Genomic DNA, 27,863 nt, shown 5'->3' with positions numbered 1-27,863 from the left:
CAACTAATTAAATCTGTCTAGACCAGTGGTTCAAACCCTGTGGACTAAAACGCTACAGGTTCACACATCAGATATCCTGCATATCAGATATTTACATTACAATTCACAACAGTAGCAAAATTACAGTTATGCAGTAGCAACAAGAATTCTTTTATGGTTAGGGGTCAACACAGCATGAGGAAATGCATTAAAGGGTCGCAGCATTAGGAAGGCTGAGAACCACTGCTCTAGACTTTGGCAGGTAGGAAGCGTTGCTAGCCTATGTTTAAGAATGAGGAGTTCAGTCAGAAAGCCCGGAGCCATGGATCTGGTAGCCTAACTTAACCATAACATTCAGCCACCTTTCACAGAACAGAGGTATGGATTGCTTCTAAATGTCTCACACAGATACGGACGGACGAATAGGAAACATGTGCACATATTTAATATTTTCAGACTGGTGTCGACGGCAGTAAATCAAGACACAGCCTGAATGTTCAACAAGTAACGTATAACCCTAATAAATAACATTCAACCATTAAAACATTGCTATGCCATGGGAGGGAGTGCAATGTAGCACCTGGGAGGCTGAGGCAAAAATTTGATGCCAGCCCAGGCTATGTACTAAGAGAGAGGAATGTTTTAGAGTCTGTTATCTATGGATGATGGGGCTTAGATGTTCAACTACAGATCAGAGGGACTGAAACACGACTTCTTCTGGGTGCTCGGAATTGTAGAAGTATGGTAGAAATCTCGAGTCTTGAAACTGGTACATCCCCCAAATCCTGTAACTTTGGTTTCTTCCATAAAGCTGAGAGACAAACGTTCAGTTTGTCTTGGTTTTATTACTTACCTTGGCACTCTTAGTCTTTTGCAGAATGAAGCAGGTAGCTTAATACAATGAGAAAAAAAATAACATGAATCTGTTTGCAGTCTAACTCCCAGTATTTCATCACCTACAGTATTAAATTAGAAGTCAGACTAGGTATCCCCGGGGTTGTGAGTTTAGAACGTATGGATTTGTTAATGCTGACTGAATAATTAGAGCAAGTTTGAGGGCCAGGATCAGTAATTATTATTCAATTACCATGGAAAAGTTGGAACTAAGATTTCAGTCTGACCGAAATGTATCCAAGATCAACAGCATACTTTTTCTCATTTTTTAGATTTTTTTTTCTTCATTGTGTTTTGTCTGCATGTGTGCATGTGTACCACGGGAGAGCCTGGTGCCCACAGAAATCAAAAGAGAGAGATTGATCCTCTGCATATGAAGTACTGGATGGATGTGAATCACCAAATGGGTACTGGGATTCGAACCGGGTCTTTGCAAGAATAAGACGTGCTGTTCTCCGCTGAGACAACACATGTCGGCATACTTTAATAATATAAATGTCCATGTTTAGGCCTAGGCCGATCTCAAATCTTGAGTTACTTGGGGAATCCATGCCAAAAAAAAAAAAAAAAAAAAGTTCAGGTTCAGGTTCATAGAGGGTTAGATCTCCCAAGAAAGGAAAAAAAGTACCTCTTTTTTTTTCTTTACACAGGTTTCATATCACAAGTGAACCGTATCTGAAATGTTGAGATTATGGGGAGATTAAATGGGACTCTGATCGCTATCTTTTCATCAGAGAGATTAACCCGTGATAGAGTCAATAGTCAATAATTTCCCACATCCTTATTTACAGACACATGTAAAAGGACCTCCCCTGGGAATGCTTAGACACCAGAACGACAAGAGGCCACCACAGTATTCACAGTATCCCAGACCAAACTTGACCTGATTTCAACTTTTGTAAAGACCTACTTGGGTGCTTTTCACTATCACTCTCGTAGTCCTGCTTCCCCGGCTTCCTTTAAAAGCCGGGAAGTGGACAATCTAGGATAAAGAACAGTCCCGTAAAAGGGGACCCTGCTGGAGGTACTCCCCAAGTGCTGGAGCTATGGGAGGATGAACAGAGACCTCCAGAATCCGATCTCATTCTCTCAACTTAAGGACAGATTAAAACTTCATTAGCTAAAGAAACCACGTCCGCTCTCCGGGGCATTTAGCTTCTACTTGTCCTGAAGGAAAGAAATCTGGGGTCGCTCAATTGCTCCCACTTGGAACTTGCGCGGAAGACACAAACACACGCTTTACCTCTGGTTGCTAGGAGACAGTACCTCCATTTCCTCCAATCACCAAGTGCGTCTTTGGTGACCAATCATCGAGGCCTAGACAACGAGGCGGGAGGTGAAAGGTTACGCCTCCTTTTGGCGGCCATTTCTTTTAGCGCCCGTCCTTTCGGTGGTGTAGCGGCAGCTGCTCCAGTCACGAGGGGCGGGCAGCGGCGGGGTCGGCGGCTAGTGGGGTGCAGCGCTCGCGGGTGTTCGCGATGGTAAGGAGGATGAGCACCACAGGGCTAGAGGACGGGTGGCCTCGCGGGGACGGCTGCACGCTATGCCTTCCATTCATCCACATGAGGCGCCGCGCGGCCGGCCGCTCGCTCTTCTTCCCGGCTTCCGAGGCCTTGCTGTGTGTGCATTGGAGCCCTTCCCTTCTCCGAGATCCCCAGCCGTCTTACCCCGTTTTGTTTGTCCCAGAGCCTAAGGTGTAGCCACAGGGTAGGAGTAAACTGAAGCGAGTTTTTATTTTCTACTTAGCACGCTCCACAGTGCGCCTTCATTCCTTGATGTTTGCAAACCTAGCAGATTGTCCTCTGGGACAGAAAGCCCAGGCTACCCTTCCATTCATTTAATACGGTTCTTAGGCGCCCAGGCTACCCTTCCATTCATTAAATACGGTTCTTAGGTGCCAGAAAGATGGGGTGCTAATTCAGATCCTGAATTTTCTCAGGTGTGGGAGGTAGGCAGTCAAATGGTAGCAAAAATAAGCATTTACAAGTAGTGATCGCTAAGCAGGAAGCTGACAGGATGCTCTGAAAGGCGCATTGGTATAACGCTGCAGAGGAGCGCCTTTTTCCTGAAGGTGGCATTTAACCAGAATTCTAAGTGACAGCGCTGGTGGAAGAGTATTTCGCACACGAACTCTTAACTAGAAAGTAGGCTTGACTAGTTGGAATTGACAAGAATTAACCGCTACTTGCAACAACAGTGGCTTTGAGATAAGCTTGGGACCTCAACGCCTGTTAGGAAGTATGAGGCTAAATGTCAAGTACAGTGAGAGATCTTTGGAGCATTCTTAAGCCAAGATAACTACATGACTTGTCAAGTACTTTAAATAGTAGTTGCTTTGTGGATAATAAATTGTAGGCAACATAAGTTGCCTACTCAGTAGACCCTGTGCCCTCCAAGATCCTTTGGGATGATGTGTAAGTAGATTGGGGTGTGGGTAAGGTTATGAATTTAAAGGGAATACTTCTTGTAGGATAAACTTGATATGATTGCATTAGGAGGTCCTCTCACCTGAATTGTGTTTTATGTTTGCAGAGATCACCTTGTACCTTTACCTTTATTTTGTTAGAGCTTGGATAGTGAGTGTCATATAGATATTTGGGGCTTTTGTTCCTTTGGCAAAGCTGGCTTAAGCAACCAGTGCTACACACTTGTCCCACCCACCACCTGTCACTCAGTGCTTACCTGCATAATTCATATTTTTGTTTCCGTTGGTGGGCTATGAAGTTGACTAAATGGGTATTTAAATTTCTCTCAGACACCCTCCAACAAGTTATAAAGTGACATCGAATCAAGAGTTTGCCCTACGTAGATGCCATAAAGTCTTGGTTGGTGTTTCATTGGAGAGTGGGTGGTAAAAGCTGAGCTAAGCAAAAATTGTTAAATGCTGCTTTTGGTTTTTACACAGAGTTTACCCCTCAATCCCAAGCCTTTTCTCAATGGACTGACAGGAAAGCCAGTGATGGTGAAACTTAAGTGGGGCATGGAGTACAAGGGCTACCTGGTCTCTGTCGATGGCTACATGAACATGCAGGTAAGCTGAGGAGGAGCAGTGTAAGCAGCTGCTCCTACCGAGAGCGGGGTTTCTACTGTGTTACCTTATCCTCCAAGGTTTTCTGCAACTGCTGAGAATGCACAGTTAAATTGACAACAGAAGGCGGAGTCGGGATTAAAGTGTGAAGCAGGAGGATGTTCTCAGAGCCCAGTCATCGACTACCATGGCAGCCAAAGAGAGAAGAACTCTGACATTTATTTGGTCTCTAATACCAGAAAGAAAAACTAGTTTATTACAGAAAGCAAAACTTCCCAGCACGTCCTTCTTCAAAGAATTTTTCAAGGGGAAATTTTAAAGTGCTTTAAAGAATTGTAAAACATGAAAGTAATTCACTAAAAGCATTTTTCCATAGAACACACGGATGATTGACTATGCTTCTTGCTTAGTCTCCTCAGCCGATTCAGCCAGTTTTTTCTTTGTAGTAAAGGATAGCCTGAAACTCACTGTAATGCAGTGGCGTTGGGACTCAACAAGTGGAACTCTCTGTCCATTAAAAATACTCCCTATTGGGGTTGGGGATTTAGCTCAGTGGTAGAGCGCTTGCCTAGCAAACGCAAGGCCCTGGGTTCGGTCCCCAGCTCCGAAAAAAAAGAAAAAAAAATACTCCCTATTTCCTGGACCACCTGTAATCCAGCCCACGCTTGAGTGGTCTCTCTCTCTGAGTTATCTATTCTTGGTACCTCCTGTAGGTGGAATGTATTAGATTCAACTAGCTTCAGATCAAAAATTCTTAAGAGAAATTCTATCTGTGCTCAAGAGATAGTCCTTTTGTTTTCTCCGCTCTGCTGGGTCATGATTAGTCTAGAAATTACATGAAGGACTTTAGGTTATATGCAGATTCTTAGCTATTTGAAACAAGGAGCTCCAACACCCTTGGTCCTCTGAGAGGCCCTGGAACAAACCCCCCATGAATACTTTGGGATAGGCTTTTTGTCCTTTTGTCTGGTGTGATTATGACTTTAGGATTCATTTATATTATAGAGTATCAGAAGTCACTGCTTTTCAGGACTGAATAATACCTTGTTATATGGCTATAACACATTTTAGTCTATTCAGTTGTTTAATTAATTATATATATACATATCATCACTCTCTTCAGACACACCAGAAGAGGGCATCGGATCCCATTACAGATGGTTGTGAGCTACCATGTGGCTGCTGGGAATTGAACTCAGGGACTCTAGAAGATCAGTCAGTGCTCTTAACCGCTGAGCCATCTCTCCAGCCCGTCTGTCCAGTTTTTGAACTTCTAGAGATCAAGCCCAGAGCGTCGTACATGCTTTGCAAGCAGGCAACCACTGAGCCATATTCTCAGCCTTTTCATTTTTATTTCTACTTTTTCACTTTATTTATGGCTGTTCTAGCAAGTGTGTCAGTGTACCATGTGTGTACCTCGTACCCACTGAATTCAGAAAAGGGCATTCAGCACCCTGGAACTGGAGATACAGATGTTGTGCACACCACGTGGGTTCTGGGAATTGAACCCAGGTCTTCTGGAAAAGAAGCAAGTGCTCTTGACCTCTGGCCAATTCCCCAGCCTCAAATAAGCCTTTTTTTCAAGTCTCCTTTTAACCCTTTGGAGCACATACACTGGAGTCGGATTGCTGGTTCATCGTTTATTGGTTTTGGGTAGCTGTCATAATTGTTTTACATAGCAGCTGTGTGGTTTTGATTCCTTCAAATGTTACCCAAGAGTTACTGTTTGTTCAGATCTGCATTGATACTTGTTTTATATGAGATTCCTCTTTTTAGTGTATAAAATATTATTTTCCTGGATCTGAGGAAGTGTCTCCTTTTCGTTTGCATTTCCCCAATGACATTGAGCACCTTTTCGTGTGTTTATTAACTATGTGCTTATCATCTTTGAAGAAATGTGTTACTCACACCCTTCACCCATTTATTTATTTGTACTTTTTAAGATAAGGTCTCATTATGTAGCTGTGGCTGACCTGGAACATGCTGGCCTAACTTAGAGATCTGCCTGCCTCTGCCTCCTAGGTGTTGAACTTAAAGGCATGCACCACTTTGCCCGTTTTTAATTTTTTTGTGTTTAGTTGTAGTTTCTGCCCAGGTTCGAAAGGTTACTTAGGTGGATAGATAACCAGAAATCCAGCTAATGAGAATACTGAGAGTTTGGGTCTGGAAAATTCTTGAAACGAGTTATTCACAAAAGCTATAGAAAAGTCTGGAAGGCGTGCCTGTGGTGCTGGAAATAATGTGGAATTAGGGATGAGAGCTCAATTATATGAGTACGTTGAAAACCACAGAAGGTGCGATTTAAGTCCCATCCCTGTCCCTTGGTGTGGTGATGAAAGCTGGTGAGAGAGGTAGGAAGATCAGAGATTAAAACACTACCCTCATTTCACAGGGAGCTGCAATCCAGCCTGGAATACATGAGACCCTGTTGAAAAAAATAAACCACCTAATAGTTGATCTTGCAGTTAATATAGCCCCTGAGGTACAAATGTATCTCTGAGAGAGCCAATTTGAGTTGCTTCAGTCAGCCAAATGTTTATCTGTTGGTGCCATGAATATACCAGTGAGCAAAACAAAGTCCATATCCTTGAGCTTGCTTCAGTGGTGGGAGACGGTTATGGACCACAGATAACTGGGGATGGTGCACAGTACGATGGTAAAGCACAACCAGGGTTACCACTTCTGGTGCTGAACAGCCTAGCCTTCAAAGAGACATCTGGGACAAAATTGTCTCCGTTGGAAGGAATAGCAGGCGAAAGTGTCTGTCTGCGGGGGTGTGCTTGTGTTTGAGGTACAGCAAGACGACCAGAGTGGGAGGTTTGGATTGGCAGTCCCTGAGAGCCTTTCAGCAGTAGTGAGGCCTTTGGATTTAGTAAGCACTAAACTTTGGGGCATTCACGTAGTAAAACGTAGAAGCCATTTAAGTGTTAGGGACATGAAAGTAGTTACTTATGGTGGGCAGTGGTGATGATGCACACCATTAATCCCACCAATCAGAAGCAGAGGCAGGTCCATCTCTGAGTTCAAGGCCAGCCTGGTCTATAGAGTAAGTTCTAGGACAGCCAGAACTACACAGAAACCCTTTCTCAAAAACATAACATAACATACATACATACATACATACATACATACATACATACTGCATACAATTCTGATAGGAATTATGTACAAAATAATCTTGCAAACATTTATTCTAGTGACATGTTCTCAGGTTGCTTTGTTTTCCTCCAGAGAAGCAGCTCCTATGTCTTCAATGCTTTATGCCAGCCGCATTTACCTATTTCTTTTTCTTGTCCACCTCCTACTTACGAAAGAAACTTCCTTCTCTTGTTCTGCCTTTCATGACCCCATACGGCATTTTTAAAGGAATGATAACTAAAGATTTCTAATTTAAAATTAGAATAGAGTTCACCAAAGTAACCCTAAAGATCATTCTTGATCCTCCCCCCAACATAGAGTACATAAGATTTTTAAAATCTTACTTTTTGGTTTGATTGTTGGCTAATATATTTTAGCCATAGCTTTTATACACCCATTTGGACACGTTAATATGATTCAGAATGTTTTGCTTTAAAAGTTACTATCTGGTTCTTTAGAGCTGAATTTTCAGAAAATTTAAGAAACACTTCGATATTAGATAAAAATAACATCTAAAAGGCTTAACAACTTTGAAACAAGCTCTGTTATGTGTTAGTTCTATACCCATGCATGTCTTAATGAATACATGAAGTCCAAAGACACAGGAGTGATAGAAAGCTGATCTTGTAATTACTGTTTATGGAGACAGCTTGAGTTGTTGGTGTGGAGTGGTCTCAGTTACTGGTTCTAAACAGGAGTAGGGAGGGATGCTGCACTCTCCTTCTGTGCAATTATGCTAATATCTTTTTTTTTCTTTTTGTCTAAAGCTTGCAAATACAGAAGAATACATAGATGGGGCATTGTCTGGACATCTGGGTGAAGTTCTAATAAGGTATAGACTCATTTGTGTGTGTGAAAGGAGTTGCTAACGCACCTCAGAAATATCTGCTTAAATTAGTCCTTTAGTTTGGTAGATTGCTTAAAAAATAAAAAAAGTACTCTACAACTAGACCTCAGAAACCTGCGAAATTGCTAACGTGTTGGAAGATTTCAGTTTCTAACTGAGGTTTTCCTACTGTTGATCTACATTTCCCGGCTCTCAGGGTTATAGGAACTTAGATTTGAATTTTAGTGGGGTCCAACTGTTGTACTCATTGTCCAGTATCAGTGACCACCTACATTCTAAGTTGTAGAGATGAAATTGTGATGATGGTGGTAAAAATACGTGCGGTGTGCTTTTAAAACATCTGTCTAGGACTAACAGGAAGAGTGATGAGCTGTGAGTTCAGTGACCAGTGTCAGGACGGAGCAGTGTTGACTTGATCATGCGTGGGTTCTGAGTGCAGCTCAGAATGGACTGTGTTTTCTCTTACAGGTGTAATAATGTCCTCTACATCAGAGGTGTTGAAGAGGAGGAGGAAGATGGGGAGATGAGAGAATAGCATCTTGGAATTTTTTTTTTATATATATGTATTTCTATACAATAAAGATTGGGGTTTTTTTTTCAATTTGACTTGTGGACTATTTATATGCAGACATAAGCAAAGTGCAAATGCTGAAACAATGGATGAACGATTTCTTAGAACTAATGTTTGAAAAGCTACCCAGTATCATTCCAGGGGACTCTTTTTGTAATCCCACCACTGGCTGGCTTGTTTGTTGTTTATTTCTGTAAAGGATGGTTCTATGCTTCATAATTTTTCTTAAGGTGAGTTTCAGCCCTTGTAATTATATTAACTGAGACCTCTTCAAAGCAGCTGTGTTGTTTAAGGTTTCCAAACCACTCTTGTTTTTTTTTTTTTTTTTTTTCCGGGGCTGGGGACCGAACCCAGGACCTTGCACTTCCTAGGTAAGCGCTCTACCACTGAGCCAAATCCCCAACCCCTCCAAACCACTCTTAACATGCATAAAGTTAAACATTTTCTTGGTATTAATATATATTTTATTAATAAATTATGTTATTTCTATATTGATACAGACTAAATAATGTATATATTGTAGCTAAGTCAAAACATGAAAATTGAAATAATTATGGAGATAGAGCATAATACAAATTGATATTTAGGCTGAAGGTGTTTGGTTTTGTTCACTTAGAAGTTTCCTGATAAAGTTTTCAGAGCTTAATGCTAAGTAAAACCAGTCTCATGTTTGTTCTGAGACCATAGGCTATCAGTTTGTAAGTTTTAAACCTGTCCAGTTGTTTTAACAATAATACATTATAAAAGTGTATATTCAAAGCTGTGAACTTCCTTACTGCTTTAGAAAATATGATTAAGATTCTCATGCTCTGAGGGGCCATTCTACTATAATTTCCACTTCATTTTATATCAATAAATTGACTTTGGATGTATGTCTCCAACAGGGACAGCCTAAAGTCTAATATTGCTTAGCTCATCGAATGGTACCAATGAGTAATAAAGAGTCTCAGCAGAAAACGGTTGCTATTCCTATCCTGTAAGCTTTGAGGTAAAGGTCTACTGCATCCCTGGGATCTGTTAGCTCAGTAGTGCATCACTGAGAGCCAACATCCACATACAAACTTGCTAATAAGTGTCTTCAGGATCCTGTTCAACTAAAAAAATACTCCTCCTCCTGTGTCTTTGATCTCGGATCACCAATTAAAAGTAGCTCATGTTTGTTAGCAGAGTGAGGTCTTGACCGGTAGATAAGTCGTCTTCCCAACTGAAAAAAGAAAAATAAAGTAACTTTCTTTAGCATAACTTTTCTTTCACAGTATGTATGATGCCACTATTTACTTGAAGTTTTACAAGAACCAAATGTTTTAAACTAGTAAATAGGGTACAGGGGATTGGTATGACCTAGCAGATGTCCAGCGTTGCTTGGCAAGTTGCCCATTGTATACAAGAGGTAGCAGCTAGCTTTTATGGTCAGTGGAGAGATTTACAGAAAGTCACTGAGTAAGTAGCATGTGGCTCAAATATGGCTGTTCCAGAAAGCAGTGTTGGATGTTAACATTGCATTCCTCAGTGCTGTACCTGTATTTCTTCCATGGTTACAAGAGGGTGCTTTGTTGAGCCAATTTTGAGAAAACCATTTTAAACATCAGTGTTCTTGGATGTTGGAAGTGTTTTCATCAGAAGGATTAAGAAACCTGTAATTCATGCCTGCCCCTTCTCTGGAGGGGAGTCTCCCTTTGCTTTCCGTTTTGCACTTACAGGTGAAGTGTTTGTGACTTGGGCATGTGCATAAGGGAAACACCATATTCTGCTGTCATGGGAGGCTCAGAAGGACATGGCCTTTCTAGGAGGACAGTTCTCATGTGGGACTGGGACAGGGGCCTATTATGTAGAAGACAAACCTTCTTCTTGGGTTGTGCCACTGCTCTTTCCAGAGCAGCTTTTAGCCTCTCCTCCTGGTGTCTCTGCTTTTCTCTCATCTTCTCTTCACGAAGCCTGTCATAGGTGAAGAGGAGAGTTATTAGAAGTTCTATAATCATGAAGTGTGAAACATCTACATTGTTATTGTTTGGAGATGAACGATCCAAATACAAGATTTCCACGATGATGACTGAATATTCAGGCAATGGGAAGGCATTTGATTTCAACATTTTGGAGAAATACCTCTCCCTCAGTTCCTGCTCAGGCACTTTCTGTACCATAGCCACTTTAGATCTTAGCCACCCCCTTGACCTGCCTTTAAAGGCAGGGAAGTGTGCACATCACCCGAGTGTATCGATTGCCACAAACTATTCAGATCATTTTGAATGATGCCTTCAGTTTAAGACCAGTATAAGCCAATTCTGCCTGTTAGTGTAGGCACAGACTCAGACAAGGCAGTAGCTACCTACATCCCAGTGTTTTCAGGGAATGGTAGTGTCTCCTGAACCCTTTTTGTACAGAACTGGGTGCTTTGTTAGGTACCATTAAACCAAGCAGTTCTTAGCTTGTGGCTCATTACCCCTTTACAGCCACAGGAGCCACATATCAGATGTTCCGTATCAGATAATTTACTCTTCATAACTAGCCAAATTAGCAGTGAAAATAATTTTATGGTTGGGGTCACCACAATGTGAAGACCTGTGAAGGCTTGGATCATTAGGAAGGTTGCTCTAACCCTTGGAGGAAAAAGTTCTTTGACAACTGGAACTGTATGCATATTACTGTTGAAAACAAATTGTAATCGCACTCCCTGGTACTGAGGAACCTGAGGTCATTGGGAAGGAGTTGTCCTCTGCTTAGATAAGTCTGCTCAATGTGCTATAAGAGCTGTCCGAGTCACCCTCATTTTTACAAGGGAGAAATAATACCCTCCCTGCATCAGTAATGTAACAGTATTAATGGCTAGTATCTTCCAAGCATATTCAATGATTTTATATTGTTAGTTTGATACATCACCCCTCTGAAGTAATTACCATATCTTGTGACTTCTTTTTTAAAACACAGTGAAATAGACTAGACATTTGATCCCTCCTGTAGGTCACAGTAGTTGTAGCTAAAAGGCAAGCAGGCAGGCTTCGTGCTCACGCCTGGAGCCACAATGCTCATCTGCCTCTATAGTTCCCTTTGCTAGACCATGAACATTGCTTGTCACATTGTCATGTAATAGTGGCAGCTATGTTACAGTGATAACCGTTCCAAACAAAATGACCATAAAGACCTTCAAGTCAGAAATCTGCAGGGGTAAGGTTTCAGTCATGTAAGGTCTGTGGATAAATGAGTGGGGGGTGGGAGTGCCAGCTAAACGTCACACAGTGTCACCTAAGTGTTGCCATTCCTTTATAGAGAGAGTCGTTTGTGGTCATCTAAGGACAGACCCTTCACCATAGTGTAGTTCCTTTACACGACAGCCCTAAAGAAATGTTCATATTTGAGACTCCCTCTGTCCCCCATCCTAATTAGGTCGCTTGTCTCTGGTAAACATAGTATTTACCCAGTCCTCGGGTCACAGTGCTCATTACAAATAGTAACGATAACACTCTTATTTCCTAAGAACATTCTCTGTGGGAGGGCAGGGCTGAGTTAACTCCACTGCATCTCCATTTTGCAATGCTTGCCATATAGAGATCGCAGACAATAGAGTGGGACTTATGCCACTTAAGACAGCCATTCACTGTACGGAGGAGAAGACGGTCACAGTACTTTTGCCGTCGCTCCTTCTGTTTGATCCTTTCGATTGCTTCCACGTTCTCTTTGGGAATAGATTCAATGAGGTCGCTCAGCTCCACCAGGCGAGACTCCACTTTGACCAGTTTTTGAATTGCGTTCAGACTGCCAACCTCAGCATCTCCAATGCAGACTCTGTAGACTTGGTTAATCTTTTTACTAAGTGAGTCTATCAGCTTTTCCTGAGCGCAAGAAAAAAGCAGAAAACGTTCCATCACTATGTGGTGGCTCGATGTCAGTAAATGCAAGATTCCATTCTACTGTTACAAGTGGAAAGCTCTTAAGCGTCACCATCACCGTCATCATCACCATCATCATCATCTAGTGCTGGGGATAGAACCTGGGACCTAACACATGGTAAGCAAATGTTCTACCACTGGGCTACACCCTACCTGCTCCATAAATGTTTCAAAAGACAAATCAGTGAGAACAGGTAGCAGGGAAATAGTTGTGTTGTAATTTATAGTCAGGTCATTATTATAGTGACACCTTGACTTGTATTAAAATATATACAGTATATACAAGTATGTGTATAAAAGTAATTTTGGCCTGAACGGTTTTTGTTGACCAGATTCCCTAAATGTTCCAAGTACAGAAAACATACACATTTCAAATCACTTTATACCACCAATGGCATAATGTGCCCCCGCCCCATTTTTTATTGTACTATAAACTCACTAAAAGCTTATATTGCCGCCTGATGGGTGTTTATGTGCCCAGTCCCTGTCTTGAGGTGGGGGGACTGGAGGGCAGGGACTACTGCTTATGTTACTGTGCACACCTAAAACAGTGCCTTGCGCATAGCTACACACTTAATAAATGTTTGCTGAATAAATGAATGCTTTCAGAGAAATGTGTGTACAAGCAACAGATTCCTAGGCTGACCGAACAGCCTTTTAGGAGTTTAATTTTTGAGATCTTCACAGGGAAGCCATTGCTGTAAATCTAATCTAAAGAAAACTTAGGCCGAAGCCCGCCAATCCCTGTACCTCGACACTTCGATGTTTTACTTGATTTTGCAGTCTCTTGAGCTGATAGATAATGTAACTTGGGAGGTGAAAGGGGGTCATCCGATATCGGCTTTGGCTGTCTGATATTCGTCAAGAGGAACTCAATAAACTTCTCAGCAAATAAGTCGATTTCCATGAAGGTTCCTGCCTCATGATTACAGGCTTCTGCTCAAGAAGATGAGAATCACCAGAAAGTCAAGAAAAACACACCCAAGGCTGATGTGACTCCCTCCACTGGGGAGACCCATCCTGGAACCATAAAGGCCTCACAGCCGCCATCACGTAAGCCAAGGTCTGCAACTTCCAACAGCTTGTTGCCCCCACTTCTTGCTTTAACAGATGTTCCGAAGATCCTGTTTATTACAAGGCTCCTAGTTTCTCGCTTTCTAAATACTTTGTTTTCATTTATATTAAAAGGACAGCCTTTCCCCTTAAAACTTACAGAAATAAAATAATAACGAAAGTAAACCATAAATCCTGTTTGCCACAGTTTCCTCCTCTAGCATAGCGCTTACTTTGTTTCCTATTTATAGACCTCCGCACTTTCTTAGAGATCTTGGAGATGGCTAAAGGGCAGACAAATATAAAAAGAAAGAAATCGAAGAACCCCACCCAGGGGGCAACACACTTTGTATTAAAAACGAGAAGAGAAGAAGAGGAGGAGGAGGAATCTTGGTAGAAGACGTGGCTTATGTCTGTAACCCTGGCACATGGGCTAGGACAGTGATTGCCACAAGAGTGGGGCGGCTTGGGCTAGGCCACCTGGGTTATATTTTTTCTTGAAGAAAAAAGTTATTTTGCCCTAATGTACATGGGAATTTCAAGTATTTAATGCACGTTTTAAGAAAAACTGGTAGGAACATGTCCTTTTTGATGGAAAGAGACTTGAACACAGAGTCAAGGATGGGCAGAGACTTTAGATAGTGCCTTTTCTTTTTTTTTTTCTTTTTTTTTGTCTTTTTAGTCCCCTCATTAAACAGGAGAGGGAACTACAAGATGAAAACAGATTAAGAACTAAGAGAAGGAAATGAAGGAAAATGGCTTACTATGAAAATGAGAATGACTTCCTGGTCCAATACAGCTAAAGGGCAAAGGAAACCGTGGCAGGAGGCAGGAGAGATGGGCAAATGGGTCCTTTAACCTGCCACTAGAGGGCGGGCTCAGACCAGAACCACACAAATTGGAGACCGTTGCAGCAGGCTGAGTTCACCAGGGCCAGTGGGCAGGAAGATGGATCCAAGACTGAGTACCAGGGTAACTCAGGTGTCTGTCGACAGTGAACGGGACCTGTTGGGGCCAGAGCAAACTGGAGGGCTGTCTGGGTGTCATCACGTGTTCTTTCCCAGCAGTCTGTACTTCAGTCCATCCTCTTTTCTGTGGTGCACTGACTATGCACGTTCCCAACTGAACCTCGGGAGCTCCTTCAGTGCGCACACACATAAAACTAGAGACAACCAAATTCAGCTAACCGAACCAGGGGCCAACACTCCATTCCAAGGTCTCTAAAAGCAAATCATCGTTGCCTCTGAAAACCACGTGGATGGATGCCATAAACATTATGACAGGGAAAAGCCATTAGAGGGCATAACTCCATTTCTATGAAGTTCAAGACAGCAAAGCTAATTGATGGTGAGAAGCCAGAACAGTGATCACTTTTGAGGATGGAGAGACTGGGGTGGGGTTCCTGTAGGAGTCATTTATTCACCATCTGTGGCCTGCCCGGGGCTGGGTTCACTCTGAGAAGATTCCTCAAGAGATAAATTTATTTACATGTTTCTCATGATAATTTGGAGTTTAAATTTTTATTTTAAGAATATTGAATTGGGAAAATTTTAAGGATTGAATGCCTTTGTAATTGTGAAGGTTTTGAGGGGTTGTTTGTTTGTTTGTTTGTTTTTGTTTTTGTTTTCCTGTGTAGCCGTGGCTGTCCTAGAACTCACTCTGTAGAGCAGGCTGACCTCAAACTAAGAAATCCACCTGCCTCTGCTGCCCAACTGCTGGGATTAAAGGCATGTGCCACCACTGTCTAGCTTGTGGATGTTTTAAAAGAATAAAAATACTCATTGTTGTAGGTTTGAATTCCCTAATGAATCCTATTTATGGATACCAAAATTAGGTGTCCTTCATAGTCCTTAATAAATCTGAAGTGGGGGACTTAAAAATTAGGGATTTATGTTTATTCATAAAGGATTTTGTGTTGTATATTTTAAGATTTGAAGAAAATAGGGTTGAGGAAACAGGAAAACTAAGAAGAATATAATAGTTTTCTCTGGGCCTGGGTGAGGGTGCAGCTTAATTGATTTAGTGCACTGGTTCTTAACCTGTGGGTCTCCTGTGACCCTTTCAAGGGACTGAATGACCCTTTCACGGGGGTCTCATATCCAATATCCTGCATTTTAGATCTTTCTATTAGGATGCAAAACAGTAGCAAAATTACAGTTATGAAGTAGCAACAGAAATAACTTTGTGGTTGGGGATCGCCCCAACATGAGGAACCGTACTAAAGGGTCACAGCGTTAGGAAGGCAGAGAACCACTGCGTTACTGCTAGTCTGCCGTGTGTGTGAGGTAGCCCAGAACTGCATGAAACTGGGTGTGGTGGTATATGCTTGGAATCCCAGCCTCAAAGGGGTGGTGCAGGAGGAGAGCTTGAAGGTCATCCTCAAGGACACAGTGAGTTTGAAGCTAGCTTTGGATAATGAGATGCTGCCTAACAACGATCCTCAAAACAAAACCCTTCTAATTCTCCCATTTTTTTTCTCCCTCCATATCCCACACTGTATATTCTTGAAAGACCATAAGTTATTACCCCATTCTCCAGAGTGTGCCTGCAAATTGTACAAACGTATACTTATGATTGTTAGTTTATTATGGATAAATCCCCAACCCCTTAAGGAACTTTTAAATCAAGTCTCTGTTCTCTGGGCATTGAGCCCTGGGCTTTTCACAAACTAGATTCTCCCTTCTCTTGGTTGACTCAATGTTTAAAAGTATTGAAGATGCCCCCCCAATAGTTACCCTAAAACTGAGATTAAAGTGATTTGGTTGTGGTATGTATGGATACCGTTAGATAGCAAAGATAATTTATCTCTTACTTAACAGTTGATAGCTTCAGAATTATTTAAGAGTTGGATAGAAACAACACAAGCGTCCATCAGGTGAGTGTCAGTTGGTACAGTAGGCAAAGTACAGTGCAGAGGAGAGAATATTCAACACAGTCCTGACACACGCCACGGCGTGGATGAACCCAGAGGACATGATGCTTTGTGACACAAGCTAGACATTAAACGACACACACTGCTCAAATCCACTTATATGAGACCTGTAGAAGAGTTGAACTCAGAGAGTCAAAGCAGATGGTGAGCAGCGAAGGGACCGGGAGCTCGAGTTAAAAGAGTGTGCTGCTTTTCATGTACAAGATGAAAGGCGTTCTGGAGATTGGCTGCAAAGCAATGTGAACGGATGTAACACCACCAAACTGTACCTTTTAAAAAGTGGTCAAGACGTTCAGCTTTATGCTTAAGTGGTGACGGAAAGGTTCTGGAAGCAGCCTGTGGTGACAGTTATGCTACATGAAGGTTGAAATGCCGTTGAATTGCGCACTCAGGATGGTTAGGCGGCAAGTCTTTTTGTATAGCGTACCACCGTTTAAAAGAAATGGTTGATTAAAAACAAAAACGGAGAACTGAGCTGTTGCTCAAAACATTTCCTGCTGCAGCTTTTGCTTGTAAGTAACCCTGCCTGTGTGTAGGTAGGGGAGGCTGGTCACGTTTCCTAACGCAGCCCGTTCCTCGATCTGCCTCTGTCTAAACGTCAAGTTCGCAGCGGTCAATGGGGTGTGAGCCCCAACTCGGTGGCTTTGGATTCGCATTCCAAGAAACAGCAGTGGTGGTTGGCGTGTCTTGTGGATCTGAAAACTAACGTGGTCATTCATTCAACAAACATTTATTGAGCACTGACACTTAAGGGAGCACTGAACTGAGCTCACTAACAAGAAGTTAGGACGGTCCCTGGTGGAGGGCTTTGGATGCGGCTGGGAAAGAGGAACCTGTCAATAAAATACGGGCGTTAGCATGTGTCACAGGTGCTGGGAGGCAAGCCAGTCTATTTAGGCCCAAAGAAGTTGACACACATTCTAGGCTCAGTGCTTGGGCCAGTTCTCCATTCAGGGTTACCTGTGTAAGTTTACTATCTTCTGTCACTGGTCACACGAATTACCACCCAAACGGTTAAAGGCAGCGAACTGCATCACACAAGCACACACCAACACAGAGGGGCCATTTGAAATAAATAGAACAACATTTCGCGTGAGCCCCAGGGTCAGTCTAAATGGTTGCTCTCTCGCCAATCGACGGTTTCGCATTGACAAACTAATTCCACCCTGTTTTTCCACACCCTGGCAATTTCTGGGTGGCCCTGCCTCTCCCCGTGTCAAGTGCTCAGCACCCAGGGAGGCCAGATCATTACCAGGAGACAAAAATAAAATGTCACCGCAGGCCAAACCTGTACCTGGGCATCGGAATTGAATTCTCCGAAGTTGAAGAGCCTGGACCTCAGCTCCAACTCTGCAGCCTTCTCCTCCTCTCGTTCACAGCTCACCTTAAGCATGTTCTTATGCTCCAGAAGGAACGAGATGTTGTTGTTTCTGTCGCAAAGGAAGGAGGGGGACCCCTGTCGGTAACTCAAGGTTGAGAGATTCAACCCTCTTGCGGGGCACCTGTCAGCACCTGGCACCCAGCAGCCACGGAGGGAGTCAGCGTGTGATGACATGGCCCGAGTGCGTGCAACTCAAGCGTGCGTGCACGTGTGCGTCATATGTGAGAGTGGCGGTGGGGGGGGGGGCTGGAGAGGTAGGGAGAGAGGAAGAGGGAAGGAGAAAGGAGGAGGGAGAGGGGATGGGGAAGAAGGAGGGGGAGGGGGGGGGAGAAGAGATGGTGAGGTGGAGGATGCATGCCCGTGAGTGGGGCCTGTGCTCACCATGCTCGCCCACAGGTCAAGAGAGCAACCTCAGGTACCAATCCTCATTTTCCACCTTGTCTGAGAAAGGCCTTCTTTCCGTGTGTGTGACGGGAGTGGGGGGTGGATGCTATGGCCTATGTGGAAGTCACAGACATCTTGGAGGACTTGGCTGTCTCCGGCTCTCTCTCTCCATGTGGAGTCAGGGACTGAACTCTACCTTGGCAGCCAGCCACTCTACCCACTAGAGCATCTCAGTGGCCCCAAGGTTCTGTTTTGGCAAATGCCAGACCGTCTGGCCCATGGCCTTCTGGACAGTCTCTTGTCTCTGCCTCCCATTAGGAGTGCTGGGCTTAACGGTGTGCACTACTGCGGTCTGGCTTTTGTGCAGGTTCCAAGATTCAAACTCAAGTTTTCATGCTTGGTCAGTAATTGTTTTATCCCCTGAGGCATCTCTCAAGCCTTCCAGTCAAGTCACCAGGAAGCAAATAAAAGCTTACATGCAGGTGTTAATTTCCACTAGAACACATTTTCTCCCCTTTCTCTAGTATTGTGGATCCCCTCAAACCTCCAGACCGAAAACAGCAGTGTGTGGCCCCCCCAGGCCCCCCAGATGTCCCCAGATGTGGCTGATCACCAGAATAGCCTCAGGTTCAGGGAAGATAGATATGTCTGCTTAGCTTGCCTTCCAGTTCTCATAAAAAAAAAAAAAAATCTCCAGAGAAAGATTCAGACATAGATCTTTTCCCCTCCTAACACGCCCATCCTGGCTGGAGGATCACGGCTGGGCCACCACACACACACTCAGGCTGGGTGAAGAAACTGGGATTGTGTCTCAGGTCCTTGCCTTCTGGACAAATTGGTTCTGAAGTTTAAATGTAGTTTAACCCTAATTGCTTAGAAAGATTGCCGTCAGGTTGGGGATTTAGCTCAGTGGTAGGTCGCTTGCCTAGCAAGCGCAAGGCCCTGGGTTCGCTCCCCAGCTCCAGAAAAAAAGAAGAAGAAGAAGAAGAAGAAGAAGAAGAAGAAGAAGAAGAAGAAGAAGAAGAAGAAGAAGAAGAAGAAGAAGAAGAAGAAGAAGAAGAAGAAGAAGAAGAAAGATTGCCGTCTTCTGACCCAGACAACTGTTCCAAACAGGCCTACACCTTTTGTAATCTGATGGATACAAGGCTTCATTCTTTATAATCGGAGGCTCTTCTCAAAACTGTAGTCTTAGGGCAGAGGTAGCCTGGGACTCTGGTCTCCTCTGTACTAGGCCTGCTATGCTGATAGATACATTACGGAACAAGACAGAGAGTCACTTTGGAGAGTCACACCCATGGAAATTGCATTCATGACCCCCTCAATCTGTAGTGACAGGTAGCCCGGCGACAGCTGTCCTGGAGCCATTTCCACCTTTCCAGCTAGGAAAAAGCTTCAAAGAGTGAGAGAAGGCAGGAGGAACGTTAAACTGAAACCAGCCTAGTCTGTCCAGATGTCAGTCTTCCTTTGTACCCATCATCATGTAAATCGTTCTTAAGTCAAACCCCAGCCCACACCAGGAGAGGAACCATCATGAGTGGTCGGATGCGGTCTCTGGTTAGTAACTGTTGACTAAGAAGAACCCACTCACATCTTATCCTGTATAAATCGTTCTCTTTTGTTGACATCTTCGAGATTCTCATCCACATCTTGGGAATACTGGACCAAGGTGAGATTCTGCTCTTCCAGCTCCGTGAGGACCTGCAGTAACTCCTCCGGCTCCTTGAAATAGATCTCTGGCATCTAATCAATCAACAGGGAAGAGAAGCGTCTCACAGATGCGCTCACGTGACTTGTCTGACAGTATGGGGAGGGGGGCTGTCATGCATCAGGTCTCCACCCCTGTGGCAAGCTACTGGAGAAGTCAACTTTTTTTTTTTTTTTTTTTTGGTTCTTTTTTTTTTCGGAGCTGGGGACCGAACCCAGGGCCTTGCTTCCTAGGCAAGCGCTCTACCACTGAGCTAAATCCCCAACCCCTGAGAGAAGTCAACTTTTAACGAGGGACTATTTATTTTTGCCCTGGGAATGAATATATATATATATATATATATATATATATATATATATATATATGATATATGTATACTGGCAGAGTACACGGTGTCAGGATCACATGGTGGAAGCCACTTCACCATAACCAAGAGGTAAAGAGAGAAGGCACCAGGGGTCCTCTTCCCTTTCAAGAACACACCTCCAATGACCTAACTTTCTTCCACTAGTCCCCATCTCCAGAGACATCACATCTCGGCAGATGTCACAAGGTCTGCAGTGGTGACCCCACCCTCCCAGCAAGAACTGGGGACCACACTTGCAAGACAAATGTTTTTGGAAATGTCCTGAATCCACACAACAGTTTGGAGGACAGGGAGGCAGAGACCATTGTAAAGGAGCTCTGTTCCCAGAGAGATGGTAGATGGAAAGAGATGATTTGGGGTCTGGGGAAAGGTGGGGGATATTAAAGAGGAAAAGAGGGAAGGAAGAAAGGAGAAAGGCTTTATTAGAAGAGAAGTGGAGGGTTGGGGATTTAGCTCAGTGGCAGAACGCCTTTAAAGGCCCTAGGTCCGGTCCTCAGCTCCAAAAAAAAAAAAAAAAAAAAAAAAAAAAAGTGGGAAGTGGAGGCAGGAATTGGGGTGGGGAGGAAAGATGGGAGGAGAGGTAAGAGATTGATGGAGGTTCATTTCCTCTCAAGGTAATTATTTGATAGGTCCTGGCTTTTTAAGAACATGTATTACCTTATGTAAGCATTCTCAAAGATGACATATATCACTAATACATGTGTTCATATTATTATTTATAGCAGCTATGACACAGACACAACAGAAAATATTCATAGATAGGTGGATAAAGGGAATATAGTGCACATACACACAATGGAATGTTATTCGGTCCGAGACATTCTCTTCTACAGTGCATTTGTGTGGTTCTGCACGTGTGTGTGCAGCTATGTGTGCACATGACACAGTGTTGGGGCTTATAGGAGAGCCTCAGGTGTGGTTTCTCAGACACTGCCCATCCGGTTTTTTCCTTCCTTCCTTCCTTCCTTCCTTCCTTCCTTCCTTCCTTTCTTTCTTCCTTTCTTCCTTTCTTTCTTTTCCTTTCTTTCTTTCGAGACGATCTTTGGCAGGCCTGACACTTACCAAGTAGGACATGCTTACTGGCCAGCAACCCCCAGGGATCTGCTTGTCCCTGCTTCCCAGGTGTTAGGATTATAAGCTTTGTGGCACTATGCCTGATTTTTTTTGAAGGGGGGGGGTTATAACGGATTCTGGGTCTGGAAATCAGGTCATGCTGTGAAGAGGCACCATGGCCAAGGCATCTCTTATAAAGGTAAACGTTTAATTGCGGCTGGCTTACAGTTCCAGAGGTTCAGTCCATTTTCATCATGGAGGGAAACTTGGCAACATGCAGGAAGACATAGTGCTGCTGGAGAAGGAGCAGAGAGTTCTGCATCTGGATACACAGCAGCAGGAAGAGACTGAGGCACACTGGGCAGCTTATAAGAGCACAAGCCCACCCACAATACACCTCCTCCAACAAGGCCACACCTCCTTCAACAAGGCCACACCTCCTCCAACAAGGCCACACCTCCTCCAACAAGGCCACACCTCCTCCAACAAGACCACTTCCTCCAACAAGGCCACACCTCCTCCAACAAGACCACTCCTCCTCCAACAAGGCCACCCCTCCTACAACAAGGCCACACCTCCTCCAACAAGACCACACCTCCAACAAGACCACTCCTCCTCCAACAAGGCCACACCTCCTCGAAAAAGACCACACCTCCTAAGAGTGTCACTTTTTTTTATTTTTTTTGGTTCTTTTTTTTTTTTGGTTCTTTTTTTTCCGGAGCTGGGGACCGAACCCAGGGCCTTGAGCTTCCTAGGTAAGCGCTCTACCACTGAGCTAAGTCCCCAGCCAGAGTGTCACTTTTTATGGGCCAAGCATTCACACAAGTCTATGGGGGCCATTCCTATTCAAACTACCACACAAAGCAAGTACTGTACCTATTTGCTCGCTACCTAGCCCCATTGTGGCATAATCTAAATGAGCTTGAAGGACCATCATGCTAAGTGAAAAAGCCCACGCCCCCAAATCCAGACCAATAGTGCACAAGATGCTTATTTAAATATTTATATATTTAAATAGCCAGTCTCTTAGAAACAGAAAGATGGTTGCCAGGGGCTGGAGGTTAGAGGAGAGGGTATTAGATGGGCACAGTGCTTCAGGTTTGCAAGATGCTATCCAACAGGGCGTGCATGGTCAACAGTGCTGCCCTTCACACGGAAAACGTTAAGCTGGACCACCTGGGTTTGAGCACAGGTTTCAAAGCAGAATGACCTGGGTAAGGTACGTCCTGTGTAATAATGGTAGGGGTGTTTGGTAGGGGTTGTTTTGTTTCTCTTTCAATCACTTGCAAGCCTCTGTGATCGCATTTAGACGGGGAGACCGCAATCGGTTTTGCAGCTGTAATGGGGTGTTTTGAGGGAGGAATATTTGTGGTTCTGCTACCCAATAGGGTGAAAATAAGTCCTGGGCTGGCTCGGAGGCTGGAGCACTTTCTGTGCAAGGATGAGGATCAGAGTGTGGCAGCTGACCCCCAAACCCTCCCACCCACCCATCATCACCCCAGTGGTTAGGAGATTCCCAGGGCAAGCTCGATAGGTTGCCAAAATCTGTGAGCTGCAGATTCATCGAGGAGCCTTGTTTCTGGAAATAAAGTGGAATGCAATCACAGGACACGCCCAGTGGCAGCTCTGCCCTGGGCATGGACAGTCACACGTGCATTCACATACATGCAAACTTAAATACATATGCCACACGCAAATAACAATCTAAGAGTAACAATGTTTGTAGAGTTGTTGTAGAGTATCTATCTTCTCCAAAAGGTTTTGCATTTGTTTTTTGTTGTTTTGCTTTTGTTTCTGTTTTGAGACGGGCTCACTAAGGACCTCAGACTGGTTTAGAACACACTATGTAGCCCAAGCGGGCCTTGAATTTTGTGTTTGCTATTGTTTTTGATTTGGTTTTTGTCTTATTGAGTTGGGAGCCTCTCTTGTAGGCTAGGCTGGCCTCCCACTTGCTAACTATCTGAAGATAACCTGGGCCCTCAGGCCTCTGCCTCAGCCTCCCAAGAGCTAGGATTACAGGCCTGCTTTGCCATATCTAGCTTCTTGGTCTGAAATCTGTGGTTCTCCTGCCTCGCCCTTAAAAGGGCTGACATGTTACCTTCTTAAATGTTTGTTTTTCATAGATGGCTTGATGACAAGTATTGGTAATAGACAGGTCTTAAGAACAGTATCAAATCGTGTTTCCTTCTGGAAAAAGGGTGATATATTTGGAACAGGACATTGCAGGAGAAATGAGTGAACATGTACACTACGTACAGGTAGAATTAAGAAACAATCTGGTTACCAGATCAAACTCCACTATCTCGTCCTCTATAAAGTACTCCAAACTGTCCTCCGAGGCAATGCTCTCAGGCCGACTGTAAAAGAAAAAAGGGAAAGAAACCATTTCTGAGTAATTTTCTGTTAACATGTTTGTCTTTGTCCCTAAATGACTCTGAACCCCAACTATCACAAAGTTGGGGTTTTTTTTTTACCTAATTTTTATTTACGCTGTGAGTGTTTTATCTGCATGTATGTCAATGTACCATGTGCATGCCTGATGCTCATAGAAGCCACAAGAGCCTGTGTTGTGGGCCAACATGTGGATGCTGGGAATCGAACCCACATTCTCTGCCAGGGCAGCCAGTGCTCTAACCACTGAGCGATGTCACCAGCCCCTATTACAGGGTTCACCACGCATGCAGGCCAAACACCCAGATACATAAAACATTCACTATAGCCCCAAACTAGAAATCAGGGGGTGAACAGTTCAAGGACACAATGTTCAGACCACAGAGCACTGCTCGACAAGAGAACCAACTGCTCGCGGTCTAACATGGTTGGATCTCTTGGGAATTATTATTAAAGATTACATTCTGCATGATTCTTCTTACATTGCATTCTTGAAACGATAAAAACCAGAGAAATGAACAGAGTAGGGGCTGCCAGGGGAAGAGGATGTGGATGTGACCACAAAGGGACATGGAGAATCCAGTGGTGGCATTTTGCACTTGATTGAGCCGAGGTTGATATCCTGGCTGAGGCATTGCCCTATGGTTTGGCACGGGATCCCTGTTGCGGGATATGGTAGTCTTAGCTCAGAACCCTTCCTTGAGGCTACCATGCCTGACCGAGACAGTCATATATTTTCTCAAAGCACCTCTCTGTAGCTAAGATCGACAATGAACAGTTTATAAAATAATGAATTCATAATCAAGTTAGGGAAGAAGCACAGAAATAAATAAAAATGCTTTATGGTCCTTCTTCGATAGGTAAATGAGGGGTTAAATCTGAAGGTGCACAGGCTATAGGAATAGCTAGAAGAAGAGACCCAAGGGGCTGGGATCTACTGGTTCCAGTGACTGGGGGCAGTGGGTCCTTATACAGAGAGCAGAATTCTGGGGCATCTCGGGAGTGCACAGACTTGAGCCACCACGTACTCCACTGTATGTGACAATAGGCTTGGAGATGAGGACTTTGTTGACAGAACGCTAAAGAGACTTATCTTCTAAAAAGTCATTCACATTTTTCACCAGAATTCATTAAGTTTGTAACGTACGCTAACACGGATGACCTCCTAGAGTCTTGGCCCAAAGTAGATTTCCTACGTCTTCCTCCTGTTCAGAATGTCCAGGTGAGGTCATGCCACGTGTGATGGGAGAGGAAAAGGAGAACACTGTTAGAGTCCTTGTCGCCCGATGTGCACTAATATGTGCTGTTGGAAGCTCTGGTCAGTGCAGTCACAGACCTCGGTCCTCACCTAGGCTTCCTCTCTTTGAACTGCGATCTTCTGAAAACGATACCCTGTCCGATTCGGTGCTGTTATTTCTTTTATTGGTACATATTGAGAATTCTAAACATGGGAGATGAAGAGGAGAGAAAGAGTGAGAGTTTGTGGGGGAAGGAGGCGGGGCGGGGCGGGGCGGGGCGGGGCGGGGCGGGGCGGGGCGGGGCGGGGCTATACTTCTGAGAGTGGGAGCTTTGGCTCAGCCAGAAGGCAGAGTTACTTTAAAGCTTCCCAGGATGAATTATGCGGAGTGGAGACCCTGCGACCTGCAGTGTGAACTCTGCAACCAACCGTGAGGTCTGCTCTCGGACACAGGGAGAAGAGATGAGAATAGACCATTTATGGCCAAGGATAGCTCCATTTCCAACATTAGCCCATCATAGTTCCTGAAACTCCGCTGTAACCATTGGCACTCGTCGCCTGAGAGCCTACCGGGACCTGAGTGTCCTCATTTAGATGAGGAGTCTAGAAAAAAACTAAATCCGAAACTCTCTTATGAAAATACATCTCGGCTTTACTTTTTGCTCAACATCGTTTAACAAGCTTTGATCAGGGACTCATGTCCCCGCCCACCAGTTCCCTGCAAGACTAGTTCTCCCTGATTTTTAGTTTGCCAGTTCCTGTAGTATAAATGCTTGGATCAGCTGGGCACCCTCTAGACTCCCGGTCCTTGTATGGATCCTAGAAATGCTTCAGGCAGTAGCTGAGAATCTTGGCTCTCACGTAATTGCTTTGCCTGCTCCCAGGGGTTAATTCTGTTATGTGCTTGGCGACCAATGTCCATCTATCCAATATCTCAGAACTTTCTTTAAGGAGGAAGTGAGCCTGGGCCTAGCCACTCCAATATTGCTGGAATAAAATCTTCTGTTAGGATGTGGTTCCGCTTGGATCATGTGTGGAATGTTTATGTAATAGATTCTGTCTCTGCTCTATAACTGACACACTAACACCAGCACAGCACTGTTACAATTACTCAGATTATGTTGTTAAATATCTAACCATATAATTGCATATAAAATTATAATATATTTAAATATATAATACTTAAAGCACTATTAATGACTCACCCACCCCCATTACCTTCTTAAGCTAAAAGCACTTATTTTTCTGTACGGACCTCAGGATCATGGTTCAACGTCCTCTCCACTCTCATACTCAACTCTCTAAAAATCCCGTGGTAGCAGGATTTTTTTTTTTTTTTTTTGGAGTTGGGGACCGAACCCAGGGCTTGTGCTTCCTAGGCAAGCGCTCTACCACTGAGCTAAATCCCCAACCCCGGTAGCAGGATTTTTATTGTAATTTTGCCAAATACACTTATTTCAAGAAAATTATTAACCTTACATTATCAATTCTTGTGATGTGTTCTGCAAACACAACAAATTTCTCCATTTGTCAACACCCCAGGTCAGACACATTGAAGTTGTGATTTCCCAGCTTCAAAGTATTTGTACAGTTCCCAATGAATACATTTAGTTTATTACTATTAGGTTAACAAAGTATTATCGATTTTGTATCCATTGATCATACTATAGAGGCCTTTAATTACAGTTTTTTGAGATGTTGTTATAATATCTATAAATAATGTAATTTTATTTGTTGATGTATTCATTTTTATTGCTTATATCTGAAACTAACCTGAATTTCCAAATTAATAATATATGATAGGAAGAGGATTGGAGAGGTAGCTCAGTGGTTAGGAGCACTGGCTGTTCATTCTTCCAGAGGACCCAGGGTTCAATTCCCAGCACCTACATGGCAGCTCACAACTACCTGTGACTCCAATTCCAGGGGATCCAACTCCCTCACACAGACATACATGCAGGCAAAACACCAATGCACATACAATCAAAAAACATTTTCACTGTTGAAATAGATAACAACCTTTGAGCAGAACACTCTAGATAATCAGGGGTATTTGCTTCGCTTGACTTACTACCAGTGACTTACTTTCTAAGATTTTTGGAAGAACCTGGTTACTTTTGGATGACTGGACTCTTTTTTGTGATTGCTGTACTTGCCATTGTTTCGGAGACAACTTCAGCAGGAAAAATCCATATTTCATGTACTCCTTGAGGAGGAACTCTGTTTTTGCTATTTCACTTCAAAAGAAACAGGGATTGTAATTACACCGCCGTGAACGCTTCCTCACCGTCGTTTGCTCGCACAGTGGCACACCTGACCAAACTTGCAAACACAACCCCAGACTACACACTTCTGAAATATATGACCAGAAACACACCCAGAGGCTGGCATGTGAATAAACAGAGCCATTGACATGCTCCTAAACCATGGGCTGCTGACCAGCTCACTCGGCTGGTCTGTTTCTGTCAGAAACCTTATATTCTATTAAGCTTCGGGCCTATGAAGAACTCGGAAGGTGAAAAGGACCGTAGGTATGTGAGGTGAAGAAAAGGAGCTACCCTGTCACAAAGGCCTGACACGTGCGAGCCGTGTGCAGCAAGCCCCCAAGACTGCGCACTCAGTACCGAATTTAAAAATAGGCATCCTTGGGGCTGGAGAGATGGATGGGAGGGTGAGAATGCATACTGCTCTTGCAGAGGACCCGAGTTTAACTCCTAGCACCTACGTCAGGTGGCTCCAAGCCACCAGGGAGATCCGACGCCTCTACCCCCAGCCGGCACTTGCACCAGCGCGCATATCCACAGACATGCATGCATAATTAAATATAAATCTCGAAACAACAGATGTTCTTATTCCACCCTTTTGGGAGACCTTAGACAGATGCCTGCGTTTTCGCCAACAATACCTAGAGACTTGAGCTGAATGCTTTCCCCGGCTTCACGTTGGTTTAGCCCAGTCACGTTTCACACAGAGCCATTCGCAAAGCTGAACCGGAAGGTCAGAGCCTGTCTTCCTCAGT

The 27,863-nt window shown here is 43.9% G+C and overlaps 2 protein-coding genes across 2 annotated transcripts in view; one reads left to right on the top strand and one right to left on the bottom strand.

The window, feature by feature from the left end:
• The first annotated feature begins 2,222 nt into the window (after positions 1–2,222).
• On the top strand, positions 2,223–8,483 carry Snrpf (small nuclear ribonucleoprotein polypeptide F). Its single transcript, XM_032911509.1, has 4 exons — positions 2,223–2,354; positions 3,779–3,904; positions 7,807–7,871; positions 8,355–8,483. The coding sequence occupies exons 1-4, from the start codon at positions 2,352–2,354 to the stop codon at positions 8,419–8,421; spliced, it is 261 nt and encodes an 86-aa protein (XP_032767400.1). The 5' UTR covers positions 2,223–2,351; the 3' UTR covers positions 8,422–8,483.
• Positions 8,484–9,458: 975 nt separating this feature from the next.
• Positions 9,459–27,863, bottom strand: part of Ccdc38 (coiled-coil domain containing 38) — a 37,328-nt gene continuing 18,923 nt past the window's right edge. The window contains 12 exon segments of the mRNA XM_032916774.1: positions 9,459–9,661; positions 10,299–10,392; positions 12,079–12,284; positions 13,092–13,169; positions 13,171–13,232; positions 13,235–13,277; positions 17,621–17,756; positions 19,680–19,831; positions 23,501–23,573; positions 24,755–24,812; positions 24,956–25,048; positions 26,930–27,081. Coding sequence (XP_032772665.1) covers positions 9,548–9,661; positions 10,299–10,392; positions 12,079–12,284; positions 13,092–13,169; positions 13,171–13,232; positions 13,235–13,277; positions 17,621–17,756; positions 19,680–19,831; positions 23,501–23,573; positions 24,755–24,812; positions 24,956–25,048; positions 26,930–27,081 — 1,261 coding nt within the window. The 3' untranslated portion in view covers positions 9,459–9,547.

The sequence above is a fragment of the Rattus rattus genome, chromosome 1 (genome assembly GCF_011064425.1).
Source record: "Rattus rattus isolate New Zealand chromosome 1, Rrattus_CSIRO_v1, whole genome shotgun sequence".
In the NCBI taxonomy this organism is placed as follows: domain Eukaryota; kingdom Metazoa; phylum Chordata; class Mammalia; order Rodentia; family Muridae; genus Rattus; species Rattus rattus.
The sequence above is the reverse complement of the archived record's forward strand: the minus strand, read 5'-3'. Positions and strand labels throughout refer to the sequence as shown.